General features: G+C 39.0%; 1 protein-coding gene across 1 annotated transcript in view; it reads left to right on the plus strand.

The window, feature by feature from the left end:
- Positions 1–13330, plus strand: part of YWHAZ (tyrosine 3-monooxygenase/tryptophan 5-monooxygenase activation protein zeta) — a 27896-nt gene that overhangs the window by 13182 nt on the left and 1384 nt on the right. Inside the window, exons 3-5 of the mRNA XM_055705591.1 lie at positions 6131–6254; positions 9960–10123; positions 10218–10313. Coding sequence (XP_055561566.1) covers positions 6131–6254; positions 9960–10123; positions 10218–10313 — 384 coding nt within the window. The remainder of the gene's footprint in view (positions 1–6130; positions 6255–9959; positions 10124–10217; positions 10314–13330) is intronic.

Here is a 13330-nt window from a genome sequence, read left to right on the forward strand (position 1 = left end):
TTCCGTCTTCTGCTGCTCACTTTCTTCCTTTGTAGAGAACAAAGTAAATGGCTATCTGGATGCTATGAAAGTGGAAGTGGAGGCTCTTGATTGATGTTTGGAAATGGTACTGAAACCGGTCAAATAATCTGAAGTTATGTGGTAGTCTTCTAAAAGAAATGCAGATTCGAGTACCAGTGCTTTTTAAGCTAAACATATATTATTGTTTTTAATGAAACTGAGAAGTAGATTTAGAGCAAAAGTAATACTTCCTCATGTGCAGGTAGTCATGTATCTGCAGCTGCTTCTCTATAGTGAATTGTGGGTGTTAAGTTTATGTTGATGTAAGAGGAGTTTGGACAATGTGTGGAATGCGGACAGGAAGCCTGCTGAAGGTTACTACATTCAAAGAAACCACATCTGGCTCAAGAAGTCCCTAGGCATTGATGGAGGCTAACAGAAGCATGGCACTTTTTTGCTTTCTTTACGTATTTTTCTAATGGCATCCTCTTTTGGGCAGTGTTACAAGTAGGTTAGCAAACGGAAGAGTCCTGTCAGCCAGTGCAATCCCTCCTTTGTTCTTGTGATCTCTTGGGAGAAAGATAGTGGCATGCTGCTTACATCATGAAAATATTAGACCATTGTCAGTGTGAAACAGGTTTCAGGCTGAGCTTAAAAAAAAAAAAAAACCACCAACACGGTTCCTTTAATGTCTTCCATGAATTTAAAACCCACAGTTCTTCCGTGTCATCTTCATGCCTATGCCGTATACCACAGATGGATGATAAGTGAATTAAACTTCACCTAATACTCCTGTGTAACTTATCTCCAGAACTAGAAATAATGTCATAACTAGGCCAGATATCTTTTTATACTGCATGGAGACAAAAGGCCTGCTTGTCAGGTCTAAGCAAAACTGATACTGTTTAAGTTACCTAACTTTTTATCAGTGTATTGTTTTGGATTTCTGCCATTCTGCAGCTTGGTTCTTTAGTGCAAGAACTGTATCTTTGTTTCTCCAGTAGTTCTAGGGTTTTTACTCAATGATGGATCTTAATAATTACTGGTATTTTAAATCAAAGGTTTTGGTTCTCTCTGACTTTGTATTAGCTGCTCATTTACAACTACAGTTTTCTAGAACCTGGTGATTTTATTCTTTTTCTCCTGTTTGTCAGGAGGGAAATATCTTAAATAGAAAATTGAGCTGTTCATGCAATCCTCAAATGCATTAATAATTACTAAAGTTCCCAGGCAGTAACGTGTACTAAGATGGAGCCTTTAATAAAGGAAAATAGGCACAGAACTATAAGCAACAAGGCAAAACTAAGGCCTTGAGTTTAATTCTCTTACAATAAATTTGGGAATAGTCTTCTGGCCCACACAGGTCATTTCCCAAAGATGTAAGCAAATTCTTTTAAAAAGTAGGATAGTTTTAGGCTTCAAGTGTCGGAAAGGACTGCTCAAGACTTTATGGGCTGGCTTCCTGTCTTCAACTGCAGTTCTCACCGCAGCTTGACAAACTGAAGCATGTCTGCTTGCAGTAGGAAGCAGACTTTTTTGTAGAGGGTTGGGTGTTGGGGTTTTTTGTTACACAGAATGACTACTCATCATGCTTCCTTCACGCTCTTAACTGAGTCTGCTAACTCTTACCTTCAGACTTCATCTTGCAAAAACAAAGGAACAAATCCATAGGGCATTTCATCAAAATGGGCTCAAAACACATTGTGCTTCATGTTGCCTACCATCTGTTGACTGTGTCCTGCTCTGGCAAAAGAATATGTGTAAGAATGAAGAAGGTTAATCTCTTTCCAGTTTACTGTCTAAAATAAGCCAGGATTGAAGTTTTCTAGTAGAATAATTAAGTTGTGTACATGCAGCCTCTTTGGAGACAAAGACTAGACACGCTCTAGTGCATACTTGCTGGGTCTAGGGGTACGTACCAAATTTATGTGATTTCTTATCTATGGTATGTGTGAACATAGCTGACATCTGAGTTTGAATGTGCTGTGTCTCCTAGTCCAGAGTACCAGAAAGCTGTTAACTTAGTCATAATCACAATTGCAGATGTGAAGTGTTGAAGCCTACTTTTAGGTGGTGGTTGGTTGTTTTGTTTTTTTTTTCTATGGCCAGCATATTAGTAAGTTTTGACATTCAAATTTAGTACACACATTTATTTATTTATTTGTTTAAGAATTTTCCACTGATTCTTTTTGAAAAGATTTGTGTATGACTTTGCTATGAAAAGTATTAGAAGTGCTTGTACAAGCTGTTACAGGTTTTGGCTGAAAAGTGCTCTAAGATGCTGCTGCATCTGCCTAATTGATTACAATGCTATGGTTTGTTTCACAGCAGTTAGTTTCTTGCTGCCAAATTAAAAGTTCTAATGACTATGGCTGAGTAGTTGTGGGGTTTAGGGGACAAGGAGTAGTGTTTTGGTTTTGTTTCAAAAGCTATTTCTACCAGATTCTGATCGAGGCACTGTAATTAACTGCCTGTAGAGCTGTAGTTAGTGTGAATTAGTATATATCAAAAATGGATGGGATTTTCACATGATGGCAGGAATGTCGTGAATGAGCGTGAGGGCTCAGTTACATACCATGTAGCTATAATATGCCTGTGCTGTATGGACTTCAGTTGTCAGGGTGTTGTATGCATTACAGTTATGTGGATCACCTAACAAACTCAGTAATCACAGATCAGCTTATTGGTCCGGTGTTGAACTAGCTGTTAGCACTTCAGTGGCCCGTATGGCAATCAGCTCTGTACTGCTAAACATTGTCATGTGAACTGGTAAAGGAGAGAGGAGGTAGGCATGCGGTGGTAGCCCTATCGAAACAGTTCTTCCTGTTTCTTCTGCTTTGAACAAACAGAACCCATCAATAGGACTTAAATATCAATATATTCCTCCTTGTAGGGGGAAAAAAACCTATGCTCTAGAGAAGCCTTGCTGTTAAAGCTGTTGGAAAAAAAAAAAAAAGGAGAAAGATAAGCAGTATTCCCCATAAACAGATGTATTAGCAGACAACAAACTTTTAGATTAGTTATGCCTTTTGTTATGCCTAACATTTTACGTTATCTTCTGTAATGGAACTTCAGAAGGTCAGTAGGCTCACTGATCTCATCTGTATGGCTTTCTGTAGCCACACCATCTCCATGCAGATTGTGGCTTTCACAGCCACTGTCTAGGATAAGTCACTATGATAAATGTCTAGGGTAATTCAGACTGCTCTGAATCTTGAGGCTAACTTTAAAGGAGTGTTTTGTGGTTACTTATGCCAGTAAAAGAAAATATATCCTGAAATAAAAAGACTGGTATGGACAGGAGAAACTGAATATATTGTGCTAGATAAATAATAAGGGAGAGATTTCCTTTCAGTAATTTTGCATGATAGCTTTTAAGTGTTAATTTGCTTTCAGGTTTTGTTATTGCTGTTTGTGAAGTATTTGGCATAAATAAAACTCTCCCAAAGATATGTTGCCTACCAGTCCTGTGTATTGTTTGTATAGAACAGAGGGTTTCATCCAGGTATGAGCAAGCTACCAGTGCATTCTCAGAGACGGAGCCTCTTTGCGTAGGCTGTATGTTACGAATAGCTATTCAAAGAGATTTTCTTAATGCATCGGTCTTCAAAGTTACACATGGGTTGAAAAATCTTCTTTCAGTAGAAGGTTTATGCACTGTCCAAGCTGTTCCTGCCCTCCTAGTATCTTACCCAATCAGGGAGACTTTCTCAGTTGTCTTTGTCTGTTGGTGCAATTCACCCATTCAGTTAGGTGTTTGCAAAAAATTTACCTCATTTGTGACCTAAGTGGTGTTTTAAGTCTGCAAGTTTGGTTGCTGCTTATGGGAGTGAGCAGAGCTGTACTTCTTAATTGAACAACCTTCTATATGGATGGTGGATAATTTCTGTTTCTAGAATCACTGAAAATATTTTGGTCTGACTAATTAATGGAGGCTACACAAGGAGGGCAGCTCCCCATGGTGCCAGAATGGTAGGTGCAGACTGACACACCTGACTTAATTGCAGTCCTACAGAGAAAAACCAATAAGGAGCCTTATTCTCAGTCTCTGGTAACCTTCAGTTGTCACTGAAGTTGGAGTTTCTTGGCACTCATGAAAAATCTCATAGCTGTGAATCTTGAAGCTCTCTAATGGTGTGAACAGAGCACGTAAGTAGTGAGCTGAAATGCGTGACCCGTATACCTTACAGCCTTCGGCTTTGTTCCAGTCACACTAGGGCAGAGGTGGTTTTGAATCCTTCTCCTCACATAGTGGTATGCCCTCCAGAAGGGTGCCTTTGGCATGAGGCAGATTGGCAGCCCATTTGACTGGTTCCATAAAAATACTTCTGCTGACGACTTGCTTGTGTTGTGTTCCCTTTGTTGCCAAAGGATTGTCATTCAGATGGGAAGCAAGGACATGCAGTATTTTTTTATGTCTCCCTGCGTGGTTATGAAATGAAGCTATATACTAACCCCCACAATACTGGAAATACCTAATATTAAAGGTGAAAGAATAAATGCTTTCCGTTATGTTGAAACCAATAAAGAGTGTCCACTAACAGGTTTTTATCTTGTCGGAGCATAGGCATAGCTGAACGTTGTCTGACTCTGCTTTCTGTCAGTCAGACTTCTTCATTACCCAGTCTGCTGAGACAGAAATAAGAGAGAGCTGCCATAACAGCTCACTTCATTTTCAGGAGTTTCACACCAGCTTGAATCTACCAGGCTAAATATTTGTGATTTATGTAAATGGACAAAGCAAAACAGAAAAACCCCAAAACAAACAAAAAAAAACCCCAACTGAACTTGTTGACTCTTGCTCTTTCTGTGAATTACAGTTTTCTGTAGCTTTATGTCAGTTGGCCTAGTATGCAAAGCAGGTGCCAAGGGTGTCTGTGTCACAGTACAGGGGTTACAGCCTACTGTATTCAGGGTATGTCTGTCCCAGGAGTATGTTGGGTAAGATAGCAGATAGTAAAGTAGCCATCATTCTGTGAGTTGGAGCTGAATTAGATTGTCCATTTCTGTGGTGTCATTGGAAATGAGCTAAAAAGTGAGGCAAAACTGAGATGTCAGTCATTAATTTACAGGGAAAAAAAGGACACCTAAAAATCCTTACTAAAACCTCTTAAAAATTTGATTGCTACATGGCCTTTGCAAAGTATATGTGAAAGCTGATTCAGTTTTGAGTATTCAGAAGCACTTCTGTACTTTTTCAGGCTTTCAGATAACTGGCTTTTCTTTCAAAGTCTGACTTTAAGCGCTCAATACCAAGAAATTTGACAAGCTTGTACCTTAATTTGACTAAATGTGTTGGAGCTAGTGATTATTTTTTTTTCTTTTTTCTTTTCATCATAATAGAACTCTTGCTAAATGACATGATTGCCTCAGCTGGGAACTTGCTATGTTAATCTAATAATCAGTCAGCATCATCTAGAAAAACCTGGTCTTAACTGGCAGCCCACAGGGAAGATTTGGTAGAGAGACTCTGGAGAGCTACCTTTGGTTTGGAAGATACAGGAAACACCTGTTAGAGCAGCACATGAACTCGGATAGAGGATCCTTTTCAATGATACAGAACTAGCTGACTGTCAAATTGTCAGCTGTCTGGAAATGCAAGAATCCAGGTTCACCTTACACTTTCTTGGTGGCAGTGCCAGTACAGCATTGTAGTTAATGGGAACTAGGTTAATGAGGCTTATTTATTGCCTGTGTATGTAAGATACTTGGGTCTTTGATTTGTCAGCTGATACTTTGGATCCTTTTATTATCTTCTGTGGATGCAGGCTTTCTTCCATTGTTTACCCTTTGCCCAGACTCTAGGCATTACCTTATTTTTGTCAGGGTAGTATATAGTGGCTTAGCGAAACTCTTCCTTTGGTCATACGAGACTCATCTGCTAAATTAACACAGCCACCATCTCTCCATCCAGTTACAGCATGCAGCGTTCCTTTTTGTACCTAGAATTGTGATCCAGAACACGTTGTCCTTAACTGAACATGCTGTGTAGGATGTGAAGACAATAGGCAAAGAATAAAGCTAAAGCTGTCTTGACTTTGAAATAAATTGTAATATAATTGAATTGTTGGTTCAGCACACTGTAAAAGTAAGTATGTACAAAACACTGTGTTCTTTGTTTCTTTTTTAGTCTCTGTTGGAAAAGTTCTTGATCCCTAATGCTTCGCAAGCAGAAAGTAAAGTTTTCTATTTGAAGATGAAAGGAGACTACTACCGTTACTTGGCTGAGGTTGCTGCTGGAGATGACAAGAAAGGTATGTCATCTTGTGGCTAAATATTGCCAAATTAGATTGCTTTTGGTGGGGTGGTGATGTGACTCTTAGTTTTAGAATAATTCTGATTTGGACGGAAGTTTCTTTAGTAATATATTGCCTGTTTTCTGAAGAAAAATCTAGTTCATTGGCTTTCAAATGAGTTATGGACTTTTCGGTGTACCTGCTGTTTGAAGCAGGGAACAGATGTTCAGTCACGAAATCTTGAAATCGGCCCCAGCTTTAGGCATGCATGCATCTGGTTTATCACTGAAGTGCAGGTTTGTGCATCTTCTGTCTGGCCGAGTATTGGGTTTTTACCTCTTTGTAGGGGGACAAAGTCTTGTAGCTTTTTGAAGTTTTATTTGTGCCATTTCTGCAGAACACGGAAGCCTGCATAGGTTCAGTGAGCAAAGAGACTAGAAACTACCTAGAGAAGAAAAGGATTAATAAAAGTAATCTTACTGTTGGGAAAATTTCTTCCGTAACCATGGTAGTTTAATATCCAAATGTTTATTTCCTCAAGTTTCTCATACCTTCGTGTAAGCAGATTGTCATAATTGCAGGTGAGTTGCTTTCACCTAGATTTAGTTAGAAAAGTTAATATGAGGCGTTTAATATATTTAAGGTTGCTTAACTGCTGTAGTTGAAGAGACACCCTAAGAACATGCTGACTCGGTGCAGAGTCACCTTCAATTCAGAACGATACATTATGTTTAGATACAGCTCAGTGCAAACAGTGCGAACCTGCTTCCTGGAGCCAGTTTAGGACTGGTGGCAGGGTGCCCTGAAGAGCAATGCACTTCAGCACAGAGCCCAGTCTGGTAACTTCTGCTAGTCCTGAGCTGTTTTCTTGCAGACTCAGCTTAGTCTGCACTCAGTCTGCAGAAATACGGGATGCTTGGGACTGTGCAGACAATCTCAGTGCGTGGACTTAGGACCCTTGGGGGTTATCTGGGCTGTGCAGCTGATGCTTGGTAGCATTCTGCCCTTCTGTAGGACTTGCTAGGTTCCTTGCGGTGCTGTTGAACATGTGACACCCCTGTAGCCATGTGCTGCTCTCAAGCTAATAAGCTTTCCCAGTATGATACAGAAAGGTGTCTGCGTGACTTCAAACTAGATTGAGTTTGGTATGGAAGTGAAATAGACTTGGAATAGTTTCAAGGGCGGAGATGTGTCTGCTTTAGCTTTGTGGCATGTGTTGTATCAACACTACATAGGGTAGCTCGGTTTCCCCACTATGCTGGGTAATGGGGAGTTGCACAAAGCTACTAAGACTTAGTGTAATAGGGCTTGATTTGACTTCTGATGCTTACTGCATGCAAACCAACCCAGTCTTGGTGACTACAGAACTACATATGTAACCAGCATTTTAGATCTGGTACTGTACAGAGAGTAATTGTGTCTTCCTTTTTGTAATCTCTGTTCACATGCATAGAAGTTAAAATATTTTGAGTCCCAAAGCTTCTTTTCCTGTTGAGGATTAAGTTGCAGGCTCTAAAATCAAGACTGTGAAAATCTTTGTTTCAAGTGGTTTTAAAGTTCATTTTTGTTTAACCCAGTCTCCTGGCTGAGCAGTTTTTGTTGGGTTTACAGCTGAAGAAAAATGTTTGAAAGCCTATCTAGCTTGAGTTGCTATGGCTCCTAAACTGAAGATTTATTTATCTCGTGTCCCCCCCCCCGAAGTGTTTAATATCGCGGGTTTTTCCTGTATGCTGCCTGTGACTTTGAAGAAGAACAGTTGATAATTATTGCTTAGGAAGTAACATCTGCTTAGTTGGAGTGTATTCTTTCAGCTTTTTGCAGTAAATAGAGCAACAGTATAAAGCTCCCAACTCTAGGGAGTTTTATTATGAAGATATTTTTATCTTCATAAACCAGGGTCATTATTTTATCGACTGGCGTTTTCTTACAGCAGTCTAATGGACAGGAATGTCAAGCATGTACCTCACCCTACTATTTTAGCCTTGAACTTTGGAAGTGTACAACACTTTGTAAAGAATTCAAGGTTAAAAATCTTACAACTTTTTTTGTACTGGGTGACTGATACAAAAAGCAATGGAATACATCAAATGTTGCACTGAGTTTCCCAAATCACTGTTCAAAAGGTAACTGTGTTTTCTCAAATAAGGAGAAAAAATATGCTTTTGTTAATTTTTCTTTAACATAAATAACATTATTACAAAATAAAACGCTTAGTCTCATGCCCTGAAGTTACGTGTTTTTTCATGCTGCATGTTTTGCCTTTCATAAACAGTTCTAAGGCTTTTCCATTATGAGAAGAGTAAAACACTTCTCACTACTTCTGAATTTAATTTACAGTAAACCTGGCTCTTTTCAACTGTAACATACCAACTTCTGGTCACTTTCAAGGTATTATGGCAGTTGCCTGGTTTTTCTAAAGCATGCCATTATTAGTGATTAGTATAGAGAGGACAGAATGTTGAATAATTGTGCAGTGAGTGTTCTCCCTTTTCCACGCTGAAGAGGACAATATGATGCTTTAATTTTTGTGAATACATAAAGGGGAACAAACAGAGATTGCATAGACATCCTGAATACTGGTATTCAGATTCAGTCTTTGAGTACTTCTGACTTAAATACTGATGTATTTTTGAGTCCTTAGCCTAAAATTCCTTTCTTTATTTTTTTAATACATGTGACTGGTGCTCTAGCAGAGATCATGCTGGATGCATTTCTGGTTTGATCCAGAAATGTTAAGACTGGAGTCCTTTTGCATCTGAATTCAATGACTTCCTGCCCACCTTTTTTTCAGATGCTGTTAGTGTTCTTGGAGAGCACAGGAACAGTGGTCCCTTTGTGCTCAGGGTCTAGTGCCTCAGTTGCCTTCTGCAGTCATCAAGGATGTAGTCCAGCTTGTGGGCTGCGTTGGGCCATGATCTCTGACCTGTGCAGGCATGGTCTCCTCATAAGTTCAAGTGCATTCAGTGAGAATGGAAGCTCTTGAGCTCTTCAGTCTTAGTATACACATTATAGTTGGTTCTTTTTTCTGCCAAGCATTTATAACTTGTACAAATATATACTTGTACAATTATTTTTTCTCCCTTACTTCGAAGTTCGTAAGTACTAGAACTTTTTAAGTTACGTAAAAGTGCTTTCCCTGCTGCATTGGGAATGGAACTATGTTGGAAGTGTTTAAAAATACATAATGAATTCTGGTTGAGGTATGCCGCAACTATCTTTACCAAGCAATTTGAATGGAAATACGTAGGTAACTGTTCCTGAAAGGATTCAGCATGATAGGCAAAGATCGTCAGTGTTTTCTGGGACTAAAATGTGGATCTGTGATGCTTTGCACTGTTTAAAGACGTTGAAATTGTGGTACTGTATCAAACCTGTGTGTAATTAAAATTTCATTTTTGTGCCTTTTCATGTGGGTGGTGGGTTTTATATTCCTTAAGTGCTACAGAACTGCTGCAAACATTTGTAAATACAAGTAGTCACCGAGTGGACAGGAGAGACTCAAACCTGTGATTTGGTCAATGACAACTTCTTTTTTTAAAAATTAATTTAAAAATGTGATATATAAAATCTTCATAAAGTAGTGACTTGTTGGGTAAAGTGCTCATTCACAGGCATTCACTCTTAACTTACTTTGTTCATGCAGGTGTGAACACAGTCCTGATAGTATGTCTGAATACAATATGTGAATTACTTGTGGGTTTTGTGTGTATTTTTTCCTCAAAGGGATAGTGGAGCAATCACAACAAGCATATCAAGAAGCTTTTGAAATCAGTAAAAAGGAGATGCAGCCAACACATCCGATCAGATTAGGTCTGGCTCTGAACTTCTCCGTGTTTTATTACGAGATTCTCAATTCCCCGGAGAAAGCCTGTTCCCTTGCAAAAACGGTAAGTCTAAAGTGGGGGGAAATTCCATTTTAAATTATTTGCATAACCTTTTGTCACATGGCCAATGGAGTTGTTTGTTTTTTTATAACACTAGGCTTTTGATGAAGCAATTGCTGAACTTGATACATTAAGTGAAGAGTCATACAAAGACAGCACGCTAATAATGCAGTTACTGAGAGACAACTTGACAGTGAGTATCATTAAAGGTTGCATATTGTTGATGAGGCGATTGGTCTTTGTGGCACACGGAGTTACCCTGTTCATTCTTGGCTGTGGAGCTGTGTCTGTCATTTACTTAGAGGAGTTTGCAGTACATTATGTTTCTGAGCTAATTCTTTTTCTCCTGCCTAGGCTTTTTTTGTCTGCATGTTAATTAACACAGCTGACAGATGACAAATTGACCAAATTTTTCATTATTTTTTTTTTTTTTTTATTCAAGGGCTTTAACATGTTTAAGCGATGTAATTTGGACTGACTAGCAAAGCTATTACCTTTTGTTAAACAGCATTTGAGAATACAGTCGCATTTGCCTCTTCAAAACTTATGTCAGGTTTCATATAGCTTTTCCTTGCACACACAATGCCACAGAACTAGATCCTGTGTGAAAACCTGCAAACAAAGCTAGCCAGTCCATTTAAGGACCTGTTGATGGGGGATCTTTTTGTTTGGTGTTTATTTTGGTAAAGCTGAAATTGAAGCTGGTGTTAGCCAGGCTATTTCCACGGCAGTTGTAAAACAACTGTCCTTGGTTTTGTTTTTTTTTTCCTGGGGACTCACGGCTGTCTGTGGTGTAAGTTATGGATGAAGACTGTGTTGCTCTGTCACAGTAATCAAAATCTTCGTGTGGGTGGTTGTTTTGTTTGGGGTTTTTTATCTACTTTGAACTTTAAAACTGGCAAAGATAAACATCTAAAGCAAACGATACAGTAAAATGTAAGCAAATATGCAGTAGTGTAATTAATGGCATAGTTCACTTCCCAGTCTTCATGTGGGGAAGTTTGGCAAGCAAGAACTGAAAAAATAAGACCATTTTATTGCCAGATGTAGCCCCTTGCTCATGCTCTCTGCATCTGATATTGGAGACCTTTACAAAATAGCCGGGCTTCTTTTAACAGAACTAGAAGTAAAGTTGTGTAGTTGCATAAAATTGGACTTGCCATATTTTCTGCTTTTGTTTCTAACACTTTATTTCCCAGTTCCTTGGAACCTTTTCTACTAGAATCACAACTTTATACTACTGAAAAAACTACTTGTGATTGTTCCAGCTGTTGGTTACAAAACAAATAGAAGAGATTTCTCAATCTCTGTAATAGAGACAGATGAAGGGTTGCCATCGCTCTCAATGTCTGTGTACTGTCCCCTTGAGTGAGATTGCTCAAGAGCCGTCCTCTGAATGAGTGGTATTGAAATAGAGAATAGAAGCTTTTAATTGCTAGCTTCCCAGCAAAAATAATGTAAAGCTTGTCATGGCAATTGGAAAGCAAATAGTTTCATACAAGAGCAAAAGTTGGATTCAGCTGCCATAGCGTGAGGGTTACAGTAGCAGGCCTGATAATTGCGAGCTTTCAGTTACAAGGGAGAAGCTGTAGGCAGCTGTGGGGTTCCATATTCTTGAATGAATTGTGTCTTGCGTTAAATGTTTAGTGTGACCTGTACGAGTGCATTGATTCCATGTTTTTCCACAACTTGTTGAGGCAAAAATAACTTACGATGTATGTGTGACTGACAAAGACTGCAATGAATTTCATAAATGTAAAAAAGGTCTGGTTTGCTAGTTATGCAAGTCTGTTACAGTCTGTGAGGTAGGTTTTTGACAGTGATTCAGCACATTGATCGGTTATGTGCAGGAGCAGTTTCCTCAGTTGTCGATTCTTTTTGCATTGAGGCTTGTATGGCTGAAGAAGAGTCTGTGTTTGTTCTCAGCAGGGACTGAAGGCAGAGAAGTATTTAGAGGGTTCTTTAATGTATCAAGTCAAAATCTGTTTTACTGGGATTGCTAGGTAATTCCTTCTTTTGCTCTGTTGTAAAATTGTTTTGTTTTCTTTAATTAAAAACAAAAGGCATCCCTTCCGCCTAAGGGTTGGGGTTTTTTTCCCAGCAGATTTGTTAAACTGTGCTCTCAACTGATAATCTTCCTTTCATAGCAGTCAGCCCCATGATATTTAATGAATAAATATATGTATATGTACCTATCTGTAGATATTCCAGAGGTGAGGATTTAGGGTAGAAGCCTCTGATAAAATTCTGATAAAACTGTTCTTACTAACTGTTGCTTAATAAGAATAGCACTGAAATTGAGAGTAATGTAGTACTATAATAATGCAGCATGAAATCTAGTGCAGGGGTTAGAAACAGACTAGTTAGTATGCTGTTGTCTCTAGTAAAATAACTTGTTGCTTAATGCCTTCAGCAAAGAACGCTTAGCGCAGATCCTGTGCATCCTGTTCAGAGCAAGAACGAGGCTACTGGTCTTGCAGAGGTTTCTCTATTGTCTTGTACTCCTGGGATGGATAAAATGTTTCTGTTGGATTATATTTTTTTAAATTTTTTTTCAAAGCATCTCGTGAAACCTTCATGGTGTAATGCTGTGGGTAGGTAGAGAATTAGTTGTTCTTAGGTTTTATCACCTTACGCTATAGAGCGTGAAGGATTTCAGTTAATACTGCTATAACTTCATAAAGTGAGAGATTACAAATCATACTGGGCTGGTAATAGTTTGGAAGCAGTCAGCGTGGCAAAATACTCGGTTCACAAAATAATTTCTTTGCCCTGGGTCTTGCTCTGGAACTGATGCTTAGTTTCCTTAGGTGGTACTTAATCTTGAGATATGGCTCCTTAGTATTATTTTATGGAGCTGAAAATAAGATTTTGTGCATACTGCATGTTTAGCCTGATTTTCTTCCAAACTTAGAGGGCAGGGCAAGGAAGGAAGCTCTGCGTTCCAACAGTTGCTAAATGAGGGCACAACCGACTGAACAGAGCCAAGGGATGGAGATTTCAGCGACATGTTTTCTGTTTTAAAAAGAAAACGCAAAAATACTCAGATGCCTGTTCTGAAGGGAGCATTCACTATAATGCTGGATGTGGAAAGAGACCTTTGCTGAAGATGTTCCTTCAGAAGGGTGAAGAAAGTTCACTTGAGGAGATGGTAGAAATCCACAGGAAACCAAGTACTGTTAGTTCCCAATTCTCATGTATCTGTCCTGT

Source organism: Falco cherrug, chromosome 3, assembly GCF_023634085.1.
Source record: "Falco cherrug isolate bFalChe1 chromosome 3, bFalChe1.pri, whole genome shotgun sequence".
Lineage (NCBI taxonomy): Eukaryota > Metazoa > Chordata > Aves > Falconiformes > Falconidae > Falco > Falco cherrug.